This window comes from Tachyglossus aculeatus, chromosome 7 (assembly GCF_015852505.1).
Source record: "Tachyglossus aculeatus isolate mTacAcu1 chromosome 7, mTacAcu1.pri, whole genome shotgun sequence".
Lineage (NCBI taxonomy): Eukaryota > Metazoa > Chordata > Mammalia > Monotremata > Tachyglossidae > Tachyglossus > Tachyglossus aculeatus.
Window position 1 is genome coordinate 44,996,913 of NC_052072.1, and position 22,804 is coordinate 45,019,716.

Here is a 22,804-nt window from a genome sequence, read left to right on the forward strand (position 1 = left end):
TTGTACTTCCCAAGCGCTTAGTACAGTACTCTGCACATAGTAAGCGCTCAATAAATACGATTGATGATGACAGGGTAGGGGCCTGGGAGTCGCAAGGTTTGCTGCCATTCGTCTGCTGCATGGGGACAGGGTAGGGGCCTGGGAGTCACAAGGTTTGCTGCCATTTGGTTTTGTTCTCTGTCTCCCCCTTTTAGACTGTGAGCCCACTGTTGGGTAGGGACTGTCTCTATATGTTGCCAATTTGTACTTCCCAAGCGCTTAGTACAGTACTCTGCACATAGTAAGCGCTCAATAAATACGATTGATGATGACAGGGCATGGGCCTGGGAGTCACAAAGTTTGCTGCCATTTGTCTGCTGCATGGGGACAGGGTAGGGGTCTGGGAGTCACAAGGTTTGCTGCCATTTATCTGCTGCATGGGGACAGGGTAGGGGTCTGGGAGTCACAAGGTTTGCTGCCATTTGGTTTTTTTCTCTGTCTCCCCCTTTTAGACTGTGAGCCCACTGTTGGGTAGGGACTGTCTCTATATGTTGCCAATTTGTACTTCCCAAGCGCTTAGTACAGTACTCTGCACATAGTAAGCGCTCAAATACGATTGATGATGACAGGGTAGGGGCCTGGGAGTCACAAGGTTTGCTGCCATTTGTCTGCTGCATGGGGACAGGGTAGGGGCCTGGGAGTCACAAGGTTTGCTGCCATTTGGTTTTGTTCTCTGTCTCCCCCTTTTAGACTGTGAGCCCACTTTTGGGTAGGGACTGTCTCTATATGTTGCCAATTTGTACTTCCCAAGCCCTTAGTACAGTGCTCTGCACATAGTAAGCGCTCAATAAATACGATTGATGATGACAGGGTAGGGGCCTGGGAGTCACAAGGTTTGCTGCCGTTTGTCTGCTGCATGGGGACAGTGTAGGGGTCTGGGAGTCACAAGGCTTGCTGCCATTTGGTTTTGTTCTCTGTCTCCCCCTTTTAGACTGTGAGCCCACTGTTGGGTAGGGACTGTCTCTATATGTTGCCAATTTGTACTTCCCAAGCGCTTAGTACAGTACTCTGCACATAGTAAGCGCTCAATAAATACGATTGATGATGACAGGGTAGGGGCCTGGGAGTCACAAGGTTTGCTGCCATTTGGTTTTGTTCTCTGTCTCCCCCTTTTAGACTGTGAGCCCACTGTTGGGTAGGGACTGTCTCTATATGTTGCCAATTTGTACTGCCCAAGCGCTTAGTACAGTGCTCTGCACATAGTAAGCGCTCAAGAAATACGATTGATGATGACAGGGTAGGGGCCTGGGAGTCACAAGGTTTGCTGCCATTTATCTGCTGCATGGGGACAGGGTAGGGGCCTGGGAGTCACAAGGTTTGCTGCCATTTGGTTTTGTTCTCTGTCTCCCCCTTTTAGACTGTGAGCCCACTGTTGGGTAGGGACTGTCTCTATATGTTGCCAATTTGTACTTCCCAAGCGCTTAGTACAGTAATCTGCACATAGTAAGCGCTCAAATACGATTGATGATGACAGGGTAGGGGCCTGGGAGTCACAAGGTTTGCTGCCATTCGTCTGCTGCATGGGGACAGGGTAGGGGCCTGGGAGTCACAAGGTTTGCTGCCATTTGGTTTTGTTCTCTGTCTCCCCCTTTTAGACTGTGAGCCCACTGTTGGGTAGGGACTGTCTCTATATGTTGCCAATTCATACTTCCCAAGCGCTTAGTACAGTACTCTGCACATAGTAAGCGCTCAATAAATACTATTGATGATGACAGGGTAGGGGCCTGGGAGTCACAAGGTTTGCTGCCGTTTGTCTGCTGCATGGGGACAGTGTATGGGTCTGGGAGTCACAAGGCTTGCTGCCATTTGGTTTTGTTCTCTGTCTCCCCCTTTTAGACTGTGAGCCCACTGTTGGGTAGGGACTGTCTCTATATGTTGCCAATTTGTACTTCCCAAGTGCTTAGTACAGTGCTCTGCACATAGTAAGCGCTCAATAAATACGATTGATGATGACAGGGTGGGGGCCTGGGAGTCACAAGGTTTGCTGCCATTTATCTGCTGCATAGGGACAGGGTAGGGGCCTGGGAGTCACAAGGTTTGCTGCCATTTGGTTTTGTTCTCTGTTTCCCCCTTTTAGACTGTGAGCCCACTGTTGGGTAGGGACTGTCTCTATATGTTGCCAATTTGTACTTCCCAAGCGCTTAGTACAGTACTCTGCACATAGTAAGCGCTCAAATACGATTGATGATGACAGGGTAGGGGCCTGGGAGTCACAAGGTTTGCTGCCATTCGTCTGCTGCATGGGGACAGGGTAGGGGCCTGGGAGTCACAAGGTTTGCTGCCATTTGGTTTTGTTCTCTGTCTCCCCCTTTTAGACTGTGAGCCCACTGTTGGGTAGGGACTGTCTCTATATGTTGCCAATTTGTACTTCCCAAGCGCTTAGTACAGTACTCTGCACATAGTAAGCGCTCAATAAATACGATTGATGATGACAGGGCACGGGCCTGGGAGTCACAAAGTTTGCTGCCATTTGTCTGCTGCATGGGGACAGGGTAGGGGTCTGGGAGTCACAAGGTTTGCTGCCATTTATCTGCTGCATGGGGACAGGGTAGGGGTCTGGGAGTCACAAGGTTTGCTGCCATTTGGTTTTGTTCTCTGTCTCCCCCTTTTAGATTGTGAGCCCACTGTTGGGTAGGGACTGTCTCTATATGTTGCCAATTTGTACTTCCCAAGCGCTTAGTACAGTGCTCTGCACATAGTAAGCGCTCAAGAAATACGATTGATGATGACAGGGTAGGGGCCTGGGAGTCACAAGGTTTGCTGCCATTTATCTGCTGCATGGGGACAGGGTAGGGGCCTGGGAGTCACAAGGTTTGCTGCCATTTGGTTTTGTTCTCTGTCTCCCCCTTTTAGACTGTGAGCCCACTGTTGGGTAGGGACTGTCTCTGTATGTTGCCAATTTGTACTTCCCAAGCGCTTAGTACAGTAATCTGCACATAGTAAGCGCTCAAATACGATTGATGATGACAGGGTAGGGGCCTGGGAGTCACAAGGTTTGCTGCCATTCGTCTGCTGCATGGGGACAGGGTAGGGGCCTGGGAGTCACAAGGTTTGCTGCCATTTGGTTTTGTTCTCTGTCTCCCCCTTTTAGACTGTGAGCCCACTGTTGGGTAGGGACTGTCTCTATATGTTGCCAATTTCTACTTCCCAAGCGCTTAGTACAGTACTCTGCACATAGTAAGCGCTCAATAAATACTATTGATGATGACAGGGTAGGGGCCTGGGAGTCACAAGGTTTGCTGCCGTTTGTCTGCTGCATGGGGACAGTGTATGGGTCTGGGAGTCACAAGGCTTGCTGCCATTTGGTTTTGTTCTCTGTCTCCCCCTTTTAGACTGTGAGCCCACTGTTGGGTAGGGACTGTCTCTATATGTTGCCAATTTGTACTTCCCAAGTGCTTAGTACAGTGCTCTGCACATAGTAAGCGCTCAATAAATACGATTGATGATGACAGGGTGGGGGCCTGGGAGTCACAAGGTTTGCTGCCATTTATCTGCTGCATAGGGACAGGGTAGGGGCCTGGGAGTCACAAGGTTTGCTGCCATTTGGTTTTGTTCTCTGTTTCCCCCTTTTAGACTGTGAGCCCACTGTTGGGTAGGGACTGTCTCTATATGTTGCCAATTTGTACTTCCCAAGCGCTTAGTACAGTACTCTGCACATAGTAAGCGCTCAAATACGATTGATGATGACAGGGTAGGGGCCTGGGAGTCACAAGGTTTGCTGCCATTCGTCTGCTGCATGGGGACAGGGTAGGGGCCTGGGAGTCACAAGGTTTGCTGCCATTTGGTTTTGTTCTCTGTCTCCCCCTTTTAGACTGTGAGCCCACTGTTGGGTAGGGACTGTCTCTAAATGTTGCCAATTTGTACTTCCCAAGCGCTTAGTACAGTACTCTGCACATAGTAAGCGCTCAATAAATACGATTGATGATGACAGGGCACGGGCCTGGGAGTCACAAAGTTTGCTGCCATTTGTCTGCTGCATGGGGACAGGGTAGGGGTCTGGGAGTCACAAGGTTTGCTGCCATTTATCTGCTGCATGGGGACAGGGTAGGGGTCTGGGAGTCACAAGGTTTGCTGCCATTTGGTTTTGTTCTCTGTCTCCCCCTTTTAGATTGTGAGCCCACTGTTGGGTAGGGACTGTCTCTATATGTTGCCAATTTGTACTTCCCAAGCGCTTAGTACAGTGCTCTGCACATAGTAAGCGCTCAATAAATACGATTGATGATGACAGGGTAGGGGCCTGGGAGTCACAAGGTTTGCTGCCGTTTGTCTGCTGCATGGGGACAGTGTATGGGTCTGGGAGTCACAAGGCTTGCTGCCATTTGGTTTTGTTCTCTGTCTCCCCCTTTTAGACTGTGAGCCCACTGTTGGGTAGGGACTGTCTCTATATGTTGCCAATTTATACTTCCCAAGCACTTAGTACAGTACTCTGCACATAGTAAGCGCTCAATAAATACGATTGATGATGACAGGGTAGGGGCCTGGGAGTCACAAGGTTTGCTGCCATTTGTCTGCTGCATGGGGACAGGGTAGGGGCCTGGGAGTCACAAGGTTTGCTGCCATTTGGTTTTGTTCTCTGTCTCCCCCTTTTAGACTGTGAGCCCACTGTTGGGTAGGGACTGTCTCTATATGTTGCCAATTTGTACTTCCCAAGCGCTTAGTACAGTGCTCTGCACATAGTAAGCGCTCAATAAATACGATTGATGATGACAGGGTAGGGGCCTGGGAGTCACAAGGTTTGCTGCCGTTTGTCTGCTGCATGGGGACAGTGTATGGGTCTGGGAGTCACAAGGCTTGCTGCCATTTGGTTTTGTTCTCTGTCTCCCCCTTTTAGACTGTGAGCCCACTGTTGGGTAGGGACTGTCTCTATATGTTGCCAATTTGTACTTCCCAAGCTCTTAGTACAGTACTCTGCACATAGTAAGCGCTCAATAAATACGATTGATGATGACAGGGTGGGGGCCTGGGAGTCACAAGGTTTGCTGCCATTTATCTGCTGCATAGGGACAGGGTAGGGGCCTGGGAGTCACAAGGTTTGCTGCCATTTGGTTTTGTTCTCTGTCTCCCCCTTTTAGACTGTGAGCCCACTGTTGGGTAGGGACTGTCTCTATATGTTGCCAATTTGTACTTCCCAAGCGCTTAGTACAGTACTCTGCACATAGTAAGCGCTCAATAAATACGATTGATGATGACAGGGCACGGGCCTGGGAGTCACAAGGTTTGCTGCCATTTGTGTGCTGCATGGGGACAGGGTAGGGGCCTGGGAGTCACAAGGTTTGCTGCCATTTGGTTTTGTTCTCTGTCTCCCCCTCTTAGACTGTGAGCCCACTGTTGGGTAGGGACTGTCTCTATATGTTGCCAATTTGTACTTCCCAAGTGCTTAGTACAGTGCTCTGCACATAGTAAGCGCTCAGTAAATACCATTGATGATGACAGGGTAGGGGCCTGGGAGTCACAAGGTTTGCTGCCATTTATCTGCTGCATGGGGACAGGGTAGGGGTCTGGGAGTCACAAGGTTTGCTACCATTTGGTTTTGTTCTCTGTTTCCCCCCTTTTAGACTGTGAGCCCACTGTTGGGTAGGGACTGTCTCTATATGTTGCCAATTTGTACTTCCCAAGCGCTTAGTACAGTACTCTGCACATAGTAAGCGCTCAAATACGATTGATGATGACAGGGTAGGGGCCTGGGAGTCACAAGGTTTGCTGCCATTTGTCTGCTGCATGGGGACAGGGTAGGGGCCTGGGAGTCACAAGGTTTGCTGCCATTTGGTTTTGTTCTCTGTCTCCCCCTTTTAGACTGTGAGCCCACTTTTGGGTAGGGACTGTCTCTATATGTTGCCAATTTGTACTTCCCAAGCCCTTAGTACAGTGCTCTGCACATAGTAAGCGCTCAATAAATACGATTGATGATGACAGGGTAGGGGCCTGGGAGTCACAAGGTTTGCTGCCGTTTGTCTGCTGCATGGGGACAGTGTAGGGGTCTGGGAGTCACAAGGCTTGCTGCCATTTGGTTTTGTTCTCTGTCTCCCCCTTTTAGACTGTGAGCCCACTGTTGGGTAGGGACTGTCTCTATATGTTGCCAATTTGTACTTCCCAAGCGCTTAGTACAGTACTCTGCACATAGTAAGCGCTCAATAAATACGATTGATGATGACAGGGTAGGGGCCTGGGAGTCACAAGGTTTGCTGCCATTCGTCTGCTGCATGGGGACAGGGTAGGGGCCTGGGAGTCCCAAGGTTTGCTGCCATTTGGTTTTGTTCTCTGTCTCCCCCTTTTAGACTGTGAGCCCACTGTTGGGTAGGGACTGTCTCTATATGTTGCCAATTTGTACTTCCCAAGCGCTTAGTACAGTACTCTGCACATAGTAAGCGCTCAAATACGATTGATGATGACAGGGCACGGGCCTGGGAGTCACAAGGTTTGCTGGCATTTATCTGCTGCATGGGGACAGGGTAGGGGCCTGGGAGTCACAAGGTTTGCTGCCATTTGGTTTTGTTCTCTGTCTCCCCCTTTTAGACTGTGAGCCCACTGTTGGGTAGGGACTGTCTCTATATGTTGCCAATTTGTACTTCCCAAGCGCTTAGTACAGTGCTCTGCACATAGTAAGCGCTCAATAAATACGATTGATGATGACAGGGTAGGGGCCTGGGAGTCACAAGGTTTGCTGCCGTTTGTCTGCTGCATGGGGACAGTGTAGGGGTCTGGGAGTCACAAGGCTTGCTGCCATTTGGTTTTGTTCTCTGTCTCCCCCTTTTAGACTGTGAGCCCACTGTTGGGTAGGGACTGTCTCTATATGTTGCCAATTTGTACTTCCCAAGTGCTTAGTACAGTGCTCTGCACATAGTAAGCGCTCAATAAATACGATTGATGATGACAGGGTGGGGGCCTGGGAGTCACAAGGTTTGCTGCCATTTATCTGCTGCATAGGGACAGGGTAGGGGCCTGGGAGTCACAAGGTTTGCTGCCATTTGGTTTTGTTCTCTGTCTCCCCCTTTTAGACTGTGAGCCCACTGTTGGGTAGGGACTGTCTCTATATGTTGCCAATTTGTACTTCCCAAGCGCTTAGTACAGTGCTCTGCACATAGTAAGCGCTCAAATACGATTGATGATGACAGGGTAGGGGCCTGGGAGTCACAAGGTTTGCTGCCATTTGTCTGCTGCATGGGGACAGGGTAGGGGCCTGGGAGTCACAAGGTTTGCTGCCATTTGTCTGCTGCATGGGGACAGGGTAGGGGCCTGGGAGTCACAAGGTTTGCTGCCATTTGGTTTTATTCTCTGTCTCCCCCTTTTAGACTGTGAGCCCACTGTTGCGTAGGGACTGTCTCTATATGTTGCCAATTTGTACTTCCCAAGCGCTTAGTACAGTACTCTGCACATAGTAAGCGCTCAAATACGATTGATGATGACAGGGCACGGGCCTGGGAGTCACAAGGTTTGCTGCCATTTATCTGCTGCATGGGGACAGGGTAGGGGCCTGGGAGTCACAAGGTTTGCTGCCATTTGGTTTTGTTCTCTGTCTCCCCCTTTTAGACTGTGAGCCCACTGTTGGGTAGGGACTGTCTCTATATTTTGCCAATTTGTACTTCCCAAGCGCTTAGTACAGTGCTCTGCACATAGTAAGCGCTCAAGAAATACGATTGATGATGACAGGGTAGGGGCCTGGGAGTCACAAGGTTTGCTGCCATTTATCTGCTGCATGGGGACAGGGTAGGGGCCTGGGAGTCACAAGGTTTGCTGCCATTTGGTTTTGTTCTCTGTCTCCCCCTTTTAGACTGTGAGCCCACTGTTGGGTAGGGACTGTCTCTATATGTTGCCAATTTGTACTTCCCAAGCGCTTAGTACAGTGCTCTGCACATAGTAAGCGCTCAAATACGATTGATGATGACAGGGTAGGGGCCTGGGAGTCACAAGGTTTGCTGCCATTTGTCTGCTGCATGGGGACAGGGTAGGGGCCTGGGAGTCACAAGGTTTGCTGCCATTTGTCTGCTGCATGGGGACAGGGTAGGGGCCTGGGAGTCACAAGGTTTGCTGCCATTTGGTTTTATTCTCTGTCTCCCCCTTTTAGACTGTGAGCCCACTGTTGGGTAGGGACTGTCTCTATATGTTGCCAATTTGTACTTCCCAAGCGCTTAGTACAGTACTCTGCACATAGTAAACGCTCAAATACGATTGATGATGACAGGGTAGGGGCCTCGGAGTCACAAGGTTTGCTGCCATTCGTCTGCTGCATGGGGACAGGGTAGGGGCCTGGGAGTCACAAGGTTTGCTGCCATTTGGTTTTGTTCTCTGTCTCCCCCTTTTAGACTGTGAGCCCACTGTTGGGTAGGGACTGTCTCTATATGTTGCCAATTTGTACTTCCCAAGCGCTTAGTACAGTACTCTGCACATAGTAAGCGCTCAATAAATACGATTGATGATGACAGGGCACGGGCCTGGGAGTCACAAAGTTTGCTGCCATTTGTCTGCTGCATGGGGACAGGGTAGGGGTCTGGGAGTCACAAGGTTTGCTGCCATTTATCTGCTGCATGGGGACAGGGTAGGGGTCTGGGAGTCACAAGGTTTGCTGCCATTTGGTTTTGTTCTCTGTCTCCCCCTTTTAGACTGTGAGCCCACTGTTGGGTAGGGACTGTCTCTATATGTTGCCAATTTGTACTTCCCAAGCGCTTAGTACAGTAATCTGCACATAGTAAGTGCTCAAATACGATTGATGATGACAGGGTAGGGGCCTGGGAGTCACAAGGTTTGCTGCCATTCGTCTGCTGCATGGGGACAGGGTAGGGGCCTGGGAGTCACAAGGTTTGCTGCCATTTGGTTTTGTTCTCTGTCTCCCCCTTTTAGACTGTGAGCCCACTGTTGGGTAGGGACTGTCTCTATATGTTGCCAATTTGTACTTCCCAAGCGCTTAGTACAGTGCTCTGCACATAGTAAGCGCTCAATAAATACGATTGATGATGACGGGGTAGGGGCCTGCGAGTCACAACGGTTGCTGCCATTTATCTTCTGCAAGGGGACAGGGTAGGGGCCTGGGAGTCACAAGGTTTGCTGCCATTTGGTTTTGTTCTCTGTCTCCCCCTTTTAGACTGTGAGCCCACTGTTGGGTAGGGACTGTCTCTATATGTTGCCAATTTGTACTTCCCAAGCGCTTAGTACAGTGCTCTGCACATAGTAAGCGCTCAATAAATACGATTGATGATGACAGGGTAGGGGCCTGCGAGTCGCAAGGTTTGCTGCCGTTTTTCTGCTGCATGGGGACAGGGTAGGGGCCTGGGAGTCACAAGGTTTGCTGCCATTTGGTTTTGTTCTCTGTCTCCCCCTTTTAGACTGTGAGCCCACTGTTGGGTAGGGACTGTCTCTATATGTTGCCAATTTGTACTTCCCAAGTGCTTAGTACAGTGTTCTGCACATAGTAAGCGCTCAAATACGATTTATGATGACAGGGTAGGGGCCTGGGAGTCACAAGGTTTGCTGCCATTTGTCTGCTGCATGGGGACAGGGTAGGGGCCTGGGAGTCACAAGGTTTGCTGCCATTTGGTTTTGTTCTCTGTCTCCCCCTTTTAGACTGTGAGCCCACTGTTGGGTAGGGACTGTCTCTATATGTTGCCAATTTGTACTTCCCAAGCGCTTAGTACAGTGCTCTGCACATAGTAAGCGCTCAATAAATACGATTGATGATGACAGGCTAGGGGCCTGGGAGTCACAAGGTTTGCTGCCGTTTGTCTGCTGCATGGGGACAGTGTATGGGTCTGGGAGTCACAAGGCTTGCTGCCATTTGGTTTTGTTCTCTGTCTCCCCCTTTTAGACTGTGAGCCCACTGTTGGGTAGGGACTGTCTCTATATGTTGCCAATTTGTACTTCCCAAGTGCTTAGTACAGTGCTCTGCACATAGTAAGCGCTCAATAAATACGATTGATGATGACAGGGTGGGGGCCTGGGAGTCACAAGGTTTGCTGCCATTTATCTGCTGCATAGGGACAGGGTAGGGGCCTGGGAGTCACAAGGTTTGCTGCCATTTGGTTTTGTTCTCTGTTTCCCCCTTTTAGACTGTGAGCCCACTGTTGGGTAGGGACTGTCTCTATATGTTGCCAATTTGTACTTCCCAAGCGCTTAGTACAGTACTCTGCACATAGTAAGCGCTCAAATATGATTGATGATGACAGGGTGGGGGCCTGGGAGTCACAAGGTTTGCTGCCATTCGTCTGCTGCATGGGGACAGGGTAGGGGCCTGGGAGTCACAAGGTTTGCTGCCATTTGGTTTTGTTCTCTGTCTCCCCCTTTTAGACTGTGAGCCCACTGTTGGGTAGGGACTGTCTCTATATGTTGCCAATTTGTACTTCCCAAGCGCTTAGTACAGTACTCTGCACATAGTAAGCGCTCAAATACGATTGATGATGACAGGGCACGGGCCTGGGAGTCACAAGGTTTGCTGCCATTTGTCTGCTGCATGGGGACAGGGTAGGGGCCTGGGAGTCACAAGGTTTGCTGCCATTTGGTTTTGTTCTCTGTCTCCCCCTTTTAGACTGTGAGCCCACTGTTGGGTAGGGACTGTCTCTATATGTTGCCAATTTTTACTTCCCAAGCGCTTAGTACAGTGCTCTACACATAGTAAGCGCTCAATAAATACGATTGATGATGACAGGGTAGGGGCCTGGGAGTCACAAGGTTTGCTGCCGTTTGTCTGCTGCATGGGGACAGTGTAGGGGTCTGGGAGTCACAAGGCTTGCTGCCATTCGGTTTTGTTCTCTGTCTCCCCCTTTTAGACTGTGAGCCCACTGTTGGGTAGGGACTGTCTCTATATGTTGCCAATTTGTACTTCCCAATCGCTTAGTACAGTGCTCTGCATATAGTAAGCGCTTAAATGCGATTGATGATGACAGGGTAGGGGCCTGGGAGTCGCAAGGTTTGCTGCCATTTGTCTGCCGCATGGGGACAGGGTAGGGGCCTGGGAGTCACAAGGTTTGCTGCCATTTGGTTTTCTTCTCTGTCTCCCCCTTTTGGACTGTGAGCCCACTGTTGGGTAGGGACTGTCTCTATATGTTGCCAATTTGTGCTTCCCAAGCGCTTAGTATAGTGCTCTGCACATAGTAAGCGCTCAATAAATACGATTGACGAAGATGATGATGACAGAAACTTCTCATCATTGGCTTTTAAAGCACTCAATCAGTTCGCCCCATCCTACCTCACCTCACTAATCTACTTCAGTCCAGTCTGCACACTCCACTCCTCTAGCACCAGTTTACTCCCTCTACCCCGTTCTCATCCGTCTCGCCACCAACTGCTTTCTCACATCATCCTCCCAGCTTGGAACTTCTTCCTCCTCCATATATGCCCAACCACCACTTTTCCAACATTCAAAGCATTACTAAGGTCACATCTCCTCCAAGCGGCCTTCCCCAATTAGGCCCTCTTTACCCCTGCTCTCTCTCCCTTCTGCATCTGTACACTTTGGCCTGTGACCTTTTGACGCTTGATATTCACCCTACCCCCAATCCTCTTTAAATTATGTATTATAAATTATTCATTCGCACTAATGTCAGTCTCCCCCTCTAGACTGTTAGCACATTGTGGGCAGGGAATGTGTTTGATGTTGTATTGCACTCTCCAAGCACTTAGTATGGTGCTTTGCGCACAGTAAGCACTCAATAAATATGATTAATAATTCCTGCACATAGTAAGTGCTTAATAAATATAGTTGATTGATTGAGTTACAGTGAATAGCACTATAATTCTTCTAAGTTCATTCCCAGTTTCACCTTTACAAAACTAGCCTCCTTTTGGCACTAGCTTGGGGTCTCTGGGCAGTGGGCACCTGAGAGCCATGGGAAAATGGCAAAATAAATTTTAAAACTGCAGGTGGGTGGGCCGGGGCGTGAGGGGAGAGCCTTACTTGATCACCAGGCTGAGTCACTAGGGAGAGTCAAACTGTCCATTTTATGTCGTGAAGTAAAAAAGTCAGCTCTACGAAAGTGAAACCTTTGATTCAATGTAAATACATTAGAGTAACTATATACCTGCTCTATTATTGAATGAGTTCCCAGTTCTGGGTAATTTGGGTAGAAATAGGGTATTCAACCTTGGTTCAGGGCCGAATCTCCCATTTATAACATTGTTTCTAAAAGAAAATTGGTTTTCAGTTTGCAACTGTCTGATATAAGACCCAGTTTAAAGGACCCCATTGTGTTTCATAAGTCTGAAAATTATCTCTACCTTCACCTAACTGTTGTCAAGCCAATAGACCAGGTGATAATAGTCTTCATTCCTTCCCCTGGCTGTGTGTGTACATCCCAGGGCCTCTCAATTGTAAGACCTCATGCCATCATCGGGCCCGCTCAGACCATTCCCCATTCTTTCTCCATTTCCCCTGGCGAGAATTCCAGATTGTAGAGCCAGCATATCAAACACCTTCCTGTGCAGGATTTGAACATATGATTACACATCTGTATATGGACCATACTTAAAAAAACTGCAAACTACCAATAAATTGTTTGTAAAATGATTTTCAGCCTGGTGCGCATTACTAATTCGGACAAATATTTCAGTTGGTGAATAGAACCATATAGATTATTTTCTTGCAGGTACGATATTAGTGGGTGTGGGTAGTGCTCCAAAATTGAAAAGAAAAAGGAATAAAAGAGACCGAAAGAGCAAAGTCACTATTATCCATAGTGCAACTGGAAAGCAGCTGCCATGGGCCCTGAGGCCAGGCAGCCTACAACCATATAGATTATTTTCTTGCAGGTACGATATTAGTGGGTGTGGATAGTGCTCCAAAATTGAAAAGAAAAAGGAATAAAAGAGACCGAAAGAGCAAAGTCACTATTATCCATAGTGCAACTGGAAAGCAGCCGCCATGGGCCCTGAACAATCTGTCAGCAGAGGCACAATCAGTTTCCATTTTTGCTACTGATTTTAGAGTTGAGATCCCAAAGTCAAATCACATGCGTGCGTCAGTGTGTGCCCTCATGGTTTTACAAGGAAGGGGGATTTTCCCAGAGACGTCACACTGTCCACTTCTAGTCATTTATAGCTAGTTTTCCCTGTTCAAATGAGCTGTCCTTCCCCCACCCATGCTATTTTCATGAACTATTCTTTTCCCCGGGGAAGCAATCCTTTAAAGTAAAACTACATCTCCCAGGATGCACATCCCGATAATACTTAGGAGATCATTTCCTGTTCAACCATTTAAGAGCCTGGTGCAAGGCATTTCCTGGTGAACAGTCTGTAAAGGACCTTGCCAAACATGGCCTCCAGTGCAGGAAGCACAGGTATGGTAAGCCTATTTTACGTTATCAAAAGAGAAATTAATTTTTTCCAGACACTTTAAATAGGCTGGTATTGTATCTAGATTTTGAGCCAGGTCCTCTTAAAGGTATTTGAGAGAAAAACACCAAATCTGAAGGGTTGCCATGTAGGTGACCTTCCTGAGTTATTTGAAAACTCCAAGTACTTGACAAGAAGGTTAGGCCCCAAATCTAATTCCTTGCAATTGAGTTTTTTTTAGAAAATCCAGTGCCAATACTCTTTTGTCTTATTTCTGTATTGTAATAATAATAATGGCATTTGTCAAGCGCTTACTATGTGCAAAGCACTGTTCTAAGCGCTGGGGAGGTTACAAGGTGATCAGGTTGTCCCACATGGGACTCACAGTCTTAATCCCCATTTTACAGATGAGGTAACCGAGGCGCAGAGAAGGTGTGTGACTGGCCCAAGGTCACACAGCTGACATTTGGCGGAGCCGGGATTTGAACCCAGGACCTCTGACTCCCAAGCCCGTGCTCTTTCCATTGAGCCATGCTGCTTCTCCTGCTGCTGCTTCACGCTACTCTTAACTACATTAAGAATTGTAGCGAAGGAGGAGCAGCGTGGCTCAGTGGAAAAGAGCCCGGGCTTTGGAGTCAGAGGTCATGGGTTCGAATCCCGGCTCCGCCACATGTCTGCTGTGTGACCTTGGGCAAGTCACTTAACTTCTCTGAGCCTCAGTTACCTCATCTGGAAAATGGGGATTAAGACTGTGAGCCCCATGTGGGACAACTTGATCACCTTGTATCCACCCCCAGCGCTTAGAACAGTGCTTTGCACATAGTAAGCGCTTAACAAATGCCATCATTATTATTATTATAGTGAAAATTTACACAGCTCAAGAACCTGGTAATGATGTAAGGAGCTCTTCATCTGTTTCTCTAACCTAAGGCCAAAGGAGATTGGAAGACAAACACCAGGAAACAGATTTCAGAAGCAGAGCTGCCTTTGGTTGAGACATTGCCACCCCATGTGTAATACGTGTTCTGCATTCTGTCGTCGAGCCCTAAACTGAAGAAGATGAAAACAGCCAGGTCGGAGACCCAACAGTTGCCACAGCAGATCTGGTTGGGTCGCCAGAGCAATCTGAAAAGTTCGCCTTTATATCCCTGAGTCCCTAAATTCACTTAAATCCTAATACTGTCAATGAAAAAGCTTGTGTGTGTTCTTGGACATAAACACTTAAAGAAAATCATAACTTTCCATTTAAAATGGATTCTTCTCTGAAAAATCAGTGTTTGGTATTCCCTGTATTGTTTTCAGATATTGAATAGTCGCTCATTTTAACAGATTCATTCATTAAAAACAAGACTGGACAGACCCACCCGCATTCTGCAAAGAAGCATGTTGCGTTTTTGCAGGTTTCTAGTAGATGGATTGTCAGAAGTATAATTATTGGCCTCATTGATTGTTCAAACCTTATTCTGAAAAACTCGATAGATCATTTATAGGAAATTACAGTCTTTAATCCAGTAATTTCAAAGTTGAAATCAATGGTATTGGCTCAGTGGGTTTCTGAAATAGCCTAAAACCAATTTTACCATCAACTTACAATGACTGTGACTCAGGTTGCTTAACCTTTTTGAGTCTGTTTACCTCTTTCCTTATTTCTCCTACAGTTTCCCATTCTCAGCTTATTGTTCCAAGAAATCCCGTTCCCCTCCGATGTTTTGTGAAGCTTGTGAATATTGCCCAAATCATCTTAAACTTTGTTTACACTTTATATGTTCGTACTTACCTAATAAAACCAGTTACTCTTAAGTGGTGTTAAAGCACCCTTGTCACATAAATCACATGGCATAGAGAAGCAGCACTTGGGAGTCAGAAGATCATGAGTTCTAATCCGGACTCCACCACGTCTGCTGTGTGACCTTGGGCAAGTCACTTCACTTCTTTGTACTTCAGTTACCTCAGCTGTAAAATGGGGGTTGAAACTGTGAGCCCCACATGGGACAGGGACTGTGTCCAATTAGATTTGCTTGTATCCACCCCAGCGCTCAGTACAGTGCCTGACACATAGAAAGTGCTTAACAAGTACCACCATCATGGTTATTATAAAACAGTCCCCAGGTACGTTAGGACTAGAATCTCAGGTGCTGCTGTTCTAAGAGAAAGACTTTCAAAACATCACAAAACGTTTCTTTCACACCCTCCCTTGTGCATCAGCAAGAATACAAAAAAAAAAAAAAGATTTAAAATTAAGCTAAATTCAAAAGCAGGCTTGTGCTTTGGTTTATTCTTGTTTATTATCCAAAAGCCCATTTTCATTATCATGTAAGCGCCCACACAACAGCTTTCTGGTAAGTTTTAAAATCAAATGTTAATTTTGGAGTAAAAAAATGGGAGCCCCCAATTTCTAAAATGCTCAACTAAAACTCAACAGACCCCTCCATAATCCCTTATCACAGCTGGAATGCCAAGTGTATGCAGATGGGAAGAACCCCAACAAATGAAGAGATGGAATGAACTCTGTTTTACTGTACTCTCCCAAGTGCTTAGTACAGTGCTCTGCACACAGTAATAGCTCAATAAAACCATTGATGATTTTGTTTTTTGTTTTTGTTTTCAGGATGGGCTAATTGGACTAGCATAATCAACCTCTTTAGATTGTAAATCACTGGATGGGTTGGCGGGGTGGCAGAGAGGGCAAATCTCTTTAATGCCAATTTGTCAGAGCTCAGTAAGTGATCAATTCAGGTTTTATTGTGTTTTTCCAAGTCCCAGGATCTCTCATTTTTAAAAATTGGTCACATAGATCCAAATTGATCCCAGAGGAAAAAGTTATGCAGTATTGAATCTAAAATGAAAAGAGACAGAAAACAAAGATGATGCAAATGGGTGATTTAGTAGAAAAAACAGACAACTTAAATCTTTGGAAACTTTGTTTTCCCTTTCCCAAGCCTACCTTCCTCTGTGCCCTCTTCTTCCCTCTCTTTCCCTTCCCCCTGCATACCAAATCAACTACTTAATTAACTTTGGAATATCTTGATGGAAAACTCTCTTGAGACGGCCCCCTGCTTAAATCAAATTATGTCTTAGGAACTACCTTTTATACATTTTCAAGAGTACCCACCTACGTAGGGAACTTGTTTTTGTCTAGGTTCTTTTATTAATTCTCACAAATTACTGTGTATGTTGGAGGCAGATATTATTTACTAATCCCAGAAAATTTTCCGAATATTTTTCTTTAGTCAATAACATCAGCTCTTTTTTTGTGTGTATCTTGTATCCAGTCCTCTCCTTGACCCCCTCAAATCTGGCTTCCGTCCCCTTCACTCCACAGAAACCACCCTCTTGAAGGCCACAAATGTTCTCCTTCTTGCCAAATCCAAGAGCCTCTACTCCATCCGAGTCTTCCTTTGACCGCTCAGCTGCCTTTGGCACTGCCCACCACCCCCTTCTCCTGGAAACATTATTCAATCTAAGCTTCACTGACCCTGTCTTCTGCTTCTCCTATCTCTCTGACTGTTCATTCTAAGTCTTTCACGGGCTCCTCCTCTGCCTCGCACTCCCTAGCTTTGGGTGTCCTTCAAGGTTTAGTTCTGAGTCCCCTTCTATTCTCCATCTCCATCCACTCTCTGAAGAACTCATCCGCTCCCATGGCTTCAACTACCACTCTATGCTGATGATTCCCAAATCCATACCTCCAGCCCTGATCTCTCTCTTTGCATCTTGCATTTCCTCCTGCCTTCAAGGCATCTCTACTTGGATGTCCTGGCGTCACCTCAAACTTAGCATGTCCAAAGGAGAACCTTAACATGTCCAAAAGAGAACTCCTTATCTTCACATCCTCCCTGACTTTCCCATCACTACAGACGGCACCACATCCTTCCTATCTCACAAGCCTGTAACCTTGGCGTTCTTCTTGACTCCTCCCTCTCATTCATTCATTCAATTGTATTTATTGAGCACTTACTGCGTGCAGAGCACTGTACTAAGCGCTTGGGAAGTACAAGTCATCGTCAACATACAGAGACGGTTCCTACCCAACAACGGGCTCACAGTCTAGAAGGGGGAGACAGACAACAAAACAAAACATAACTTTAATCCTCCTTTCGCAGATAAGGAAACTCTCATTCAACCCATGTATTCAATCTGTCACCAAATCCTATCCGTTCAACCTTCACAACATGGCTAAAATCCACCCTTTCCTCTCCATCCAAACTGCTACCACATTAATCCAAAGTTACCCCATCCCACCTTGATTACTATATCAGCATCATTGCTGACCTCCCTACCTCATTTCTCTTCCCACTACAGCTTATATTTCACTCTACTGCCTGGATCATTTTTCCACAAAACCATTCAGTCCATGTTTCCCTTCTTCTCAAGAACTTCCAGTGGTTGCCCATCCACCTCCGTATCAAATAAGAAACTGCTTACCATGGATTTTAAAGCACTCAATCGCCTTGTCCCTTCCTACCTCACTTCCCTACTCTCTTACTACAACCCAGCCCACACTCAAATGCTACCTAAGCACTGTACCTTGATCACGTCTATGTCGCTGCCAACCTCTTGCCCACATCCTGCCCGTACTTGCTCCCTTTATTCACCACCTCCAGCACATGTGTACATAACCGTAGTTTATTTATATTTATGTCTATCTCCCCATCAAGACTGTAAGCTCATCGTGGGCAGGGAATGTGTCTGTTGTTGTGTTCATTCAATCGTATTTATTGAGTGCAAAGCATTGGACTAAGTGCTTGGGAGAACTGTGTTGAACAAAGTAAGCACTCAATAAATATGATTTTTTGATTGGTATTGTGAATAATATCAGAAGTTGCATGACCTAATGGAGAGAGCATGGGCCTGGGAACCAGAAGGACCTGGGTTCTGATCCCAGCTCTGCCACTTGTCTGCTGTGTGACATTGGGCAAGTCACTTTGCTTTTCTGTGCCTCAGTTGCCTCATCTGTAAAATGAGGATTAAAAGGCTGTGAGCCTCATATGGGCCGTAGACTGTGTCCAACCTGATTAACTCGTGTCTAGATCAGCGGTTAGTACAGTGTCTGGCACATAGTAAGCGCTTAACAAATACCATAAAAAAATGTTTAGGAAGGTGAGAGTCCAGTCCCATGCAGTCAATAGTATTTATTGAGTTCCTTCTGTGTGCCAAGCACTGTACAAAGCACCTGGGAGAGTAAAGTAGAGTAAGTAAACAGGGTCCATGCCTTCAAGTAGCTTCCAAGAAAAGTCCGGAAAGGCGATAGGGATTAGGGAGTTTGGGGACCCTGGACTAAGAATCAGAGATTTTAGTGAGGCTGGAGAAATCAGAATTTTCCACATTTAGGCCATTTTACCTCTCTGAACCACGTTAAGCCCGTGGAAAAGTAGCATCTAGTTCCTGTCAAATGGTTTTGCTTTGTCATTATTTTATATGTGGTTTCTGAAGTTAAAAAATCTGACCAAAGATTTTAAACTGTAGAGTTGTTAAAGCCTTCTATGGTCACTAGGGGGCAGGCTTTACCTAGTCTAATGATTAGTCTGCATTGTTGGAACTTAGCTGTTTTTAGAATAATAATAATAATTATTATTATTATTAATAGTGGTATTTGTTAAGCTCTTACTATGTGCAAAGCACTGTTCTAAGCTCTGGGGAGGTTACAAGGTGATCACGTTGTCCCACGGGGGGCTCACAGTTTTAATCCCCATTTTCCAGATGAGGTAACTGAGGCACAGAGAAGTGAAGTGACTTGCCCAAAGTCACACAGCTGACAGTTGGCGGAGCTGGGATTGGAACCCGTGCCCTCTGATTCCAAAGCCCGGGCTCTTTCCACTGAGCCACGCTGCTTCTTTTATCACTTGAAAGCCAAAGTGAGTTGCCGGGAATTCCTTTTAGAGTTATAAATATTTTCATCTCATTTTAATTGAGTTAGATTGAGAAAGCTTAGAAGAAAAATTTCCATATGATTTTCTAAAATGATATAGCAAGCTGCCCCGACTTGTGACAATAGCAGCGTGGCTCAGTAGAACGAGCATGGGCTTTGGGAGTCAGAGGTCATGGGTTCTAATCTCGACTTCTCCACTTAGCCGCTGTGTGACTTTGGGCAAGTCATTTAACTTCTCTGTGCCTCAGTTACCTCATCTGGAAAATAGGGATGAAGACTGAGCCCCATGTGGGGCAACCTGATTACCTTGTATCTCCCCCAGCGCTTAGAACAGTGCTTGGCACATAGCGTTAACAAATACCAAAATTATTATTATTATTATAACCTGAAAATTCCACTGTGTGAAGTTTTAAAGGAGTTTTATGACCTTAAAATATGACACGATTCATAAATGTGAGTCAGCCCTATATCACTTTATTTAAAAAGTTAAAAAGTGCCATATACAGGTTTTGGGCCTTAACATGTACAACAGAATTAACAGACACATTACCTACCCATAATGATCTTACAGTCTGGAGGGGGAGATAGACATTAATATAAATATTAATAATTATTGTGGTGTTTGTTAAGTGCTTACTGTGTGCCAGGCACTGTACTAAGCACTATGAGGGGGATACAAGCGAATCAGGTTGGACACAGTTTCTGTCCCTTGTGGGGCTCACAGTCTCAAACCCCACTTTACAGATGAGGGAACTGAGGCCCAGAGAAGTGAAGTGAATTGCCCAAGGTCACACAGCAGATAAGTGGTGGAGCCGGGATTAGAACCCGTGATCTTCTGACTCTTAGGCCCGTACTCTATTCACTAGCCATGCTGCTTCTCCATAATAATGGCATTTAGGTACTTACTATGTGCCACACACTGTACTGAGAGCTGGGGTAGATGAAGCAGCGTGGCTCCGTGGAAAGAGCCGGAGCTTTGGAGTCAGAGGTCATGGGTTCAAATCCCGGCTCCACCACTTGTCAGCTGTGTGACTTTGGGCAAGTCACTTCACTTCTCTGTGCCTCAGTTACCTCATCGGTAAAATGGGGGTTAAGACTGTGAGCCCCCCGTGGGACAACCCGATCATCTTGTAACCTCCCCAGCGCTTAGAACAGTGCTTTGCACATAGTAAGTGCTTAATAAATGCCATCATCATTATTATTATTATTACAAGCAAATAAAGTTGGACACAGCCACTGTCCCATGTGGGGCTCACAGTCTCAATCCCCATTTTACAGATGAGTGAACTGAGGCACAGAGAAGAATAAATAATTTATAATATATAATTTAAAGATATATACACAGGTGCTGTGGGGTTGAGGATGTCAGTGCCCAAAGGTCACAGATCCAAGCCCATAAATGACGCAGAAGGGAGAGCGAACTGGGGAAAAGAGGGCTTAATAGGGGAAGGCCTCTTAATTTCCAGTTTCTGGAAATCGTTATCAAGTTCTCAGAGAGCAGATGAAGTGTCCAGTGGCTAGGCAGAGGGGAAGGATGGAAGAGGAGGAGTAGGTGTTTCCCGATCCTGGCTTTGCCACTGACCTTACTTGGGCTGTGAAGAGGCATTAGTATTCACCAGTTAGATAAAGGAGTAAATTTCAGCCACGTCCCTCATCATTCAGGGTGGGAATTTTCCTCAGAGCCGAGTCCAACCTCCCTAGTCCAGACAAGCTAGTGGCATGTCCCTGCTTCTTGCTGGTACATTTAGTATTGCGTAGAAAATGGTTCTCTTGAAGAGGTTTCCAAACTGCTGTAGGTCCAAAAAAGGTTCTTCCACATTTGGATAAGGATATGCCATGCTATTACACGCTTTAGATAAGTACAGAAGAGATTGCTTAACTCGATTCCTCTGCAATATGTCAGAGACTGTGTACTAGTCATGCTTGCTAGATTGGGCTCATCTCACTTACGCAGCTAAATGTGGATTTTCGTTTCCCGGAATCCTTTCAGTAGTAGCAGTAATAATATTTATCAAGTATTTACTGCGTGCAGAGCACGTACTGTGGAAGCAGCGTGTCTTAGTGGAAAGAGCATGGGCTTGAGAGTCAGAGGTTGCGGGTTCTAATCCCAGCTCTGCCACTTATCAGCTGTGTCGCTTTGGGCAAGTCACTTAGTTTCTCTGTGCCTCAGTTACCTCATCTGTAAAATGGGGATTAATCAATCAATCAATCAATCGTATTTATTGAGCGCTTACTGTGTGCAGAGCACTGTACTAAGCGCTTGGGAAGTACAAGTTGGCAACATATAGAGACAGTACCTACCCAACAGTGGGCTCACAGTCTAAAAGTTAAAGACTGTGAACCCCATGTGGGACAATCTGATAACCTTGTATATACCCCAGCACTTAGAACAGTGCTTGGTACATAGTAAGCGCTTAACAAGTGCCATCATTACTATTATTATTGTTATTATTAGTGAGCCCCAGGGAGAATATACGTGTTGGAATTAGATCATGTTTCTGGTCCCTGGCCCTGGTTTGGGGGTAGGGCGGTCTCAATTTTAGCCCATCTTCCATTATGACTTATGAGTTCCCATGACCATTTCAGAGCCAACTCAAGACATTTTGGCGTCCTAGGCAAAACGAAGAACGCAGACAGCAGTTAACTGCGGAGTGGAAATCTGAAGGAAAAAAGAGACTCCCTTCCCCAAATAGCACCCTGGGGAATTCCCTAGTTTGTCCCCAGGGTAAGGCTGACCGCCAGTCCATTCACCATCCTGCGTTTAGTGGACAGCCAGAACTATCATCATCAATCGTATTTATTGAGCGCTTACTGTGTGCAGAGCACTGTACTAAGCTTTCTGAGAACAGCAAGGCAGTGTCGCTGAGTGGAAAAAGCTTAGAAGTCAGCAGACCTGGGTTCTAGTCCCAGCTCTGCCACTAGCCTCCTGGGTGGTCTTGGGCAAATCTCTAGGCCTCAGTTGCCTCAAACGTACATACATATCTTTAAATTTTGTGTTATAAATTACTCATATTTACGTCTGTCTCCCCCTCTAGACAGTAAGCCCGTTCTGGGCGGGGAACGCATCTACTAATTCTGTGGTGTTGTGCTCTCCCAAGCGCTCAGTACAGTGCTCGCACATAGGATGCACTCAATAAATACCGTTGATTGGCTAATTGATCGAAGCCGTGGGAGCGAATGAGTTCTTCAAAGGAATTGGGTGTAGTTGGAGAATAGAAGGGGACTTAATAAGTGCCGATATTATTTCACTTTTTTTATTGTTCATTTTACAGTAACTGTTGCATGAAATACTATTGTGCCGAAAAGCCTGTATCTTATTTTACAAGATTCTTTCTTTTTACAGGAATTAAGGGACTGCCAGCCTATATCGTCTTTTATGAGATCCTTTCTTTTAGTGGGAATTAAGGGATTGCTTTTTACCTTTTTTTCATGGGCTGGGCTTTGGTCGATTCAAAATATATTCTGAAACAGCTCTACCTCCTTAGCAAGCCGGTGTTCTGTTTCTCTGCTTTCATTGATTAATGTTTTTTTTTGTTATTCTCTTACAATTCCTGACTTTTATCAGGTATTAAGACAGTGCCCTGAAAATGTAATTGTCACTGTCTGTTCATAGGTTTGCAACCATGTCATTACTTAGTACCCTAG

The 22,804-nt window shown here is 46.3% G+C and overlaps 1 protein-coding gene across 3 annotated transcripts in view; it reads left to right on the forward strand.

Annotated features, from left to right (window-relative positions):
• The window catches only part of THAP4 (THAP domain containing 4), an 84,403-nt gene that overhangs the window by 42,654 nt on the left and 18,945 nt on the right, over window positions 1-22,804 (forward strand). The window contains exon 1 of one of the 3 annotated variants that reach the window (XM_038748939.1): window positions 13,252-13,298. The exons of the other annotated variants lie outside the window; for them this stretch is intronic. Coding sequence (XP_038604867.1) covers window positions 13,274-13,298 — 25 coding nt within the window. The 5' untranslated portion in view covers window positions 13,252-13,273. Of the gene's footprint in view, window positions 1-13,251; window positions 13,299-22,804 lie in introns of those variants that run through there. 3 annotated transcript variants of the gene reach the window in all.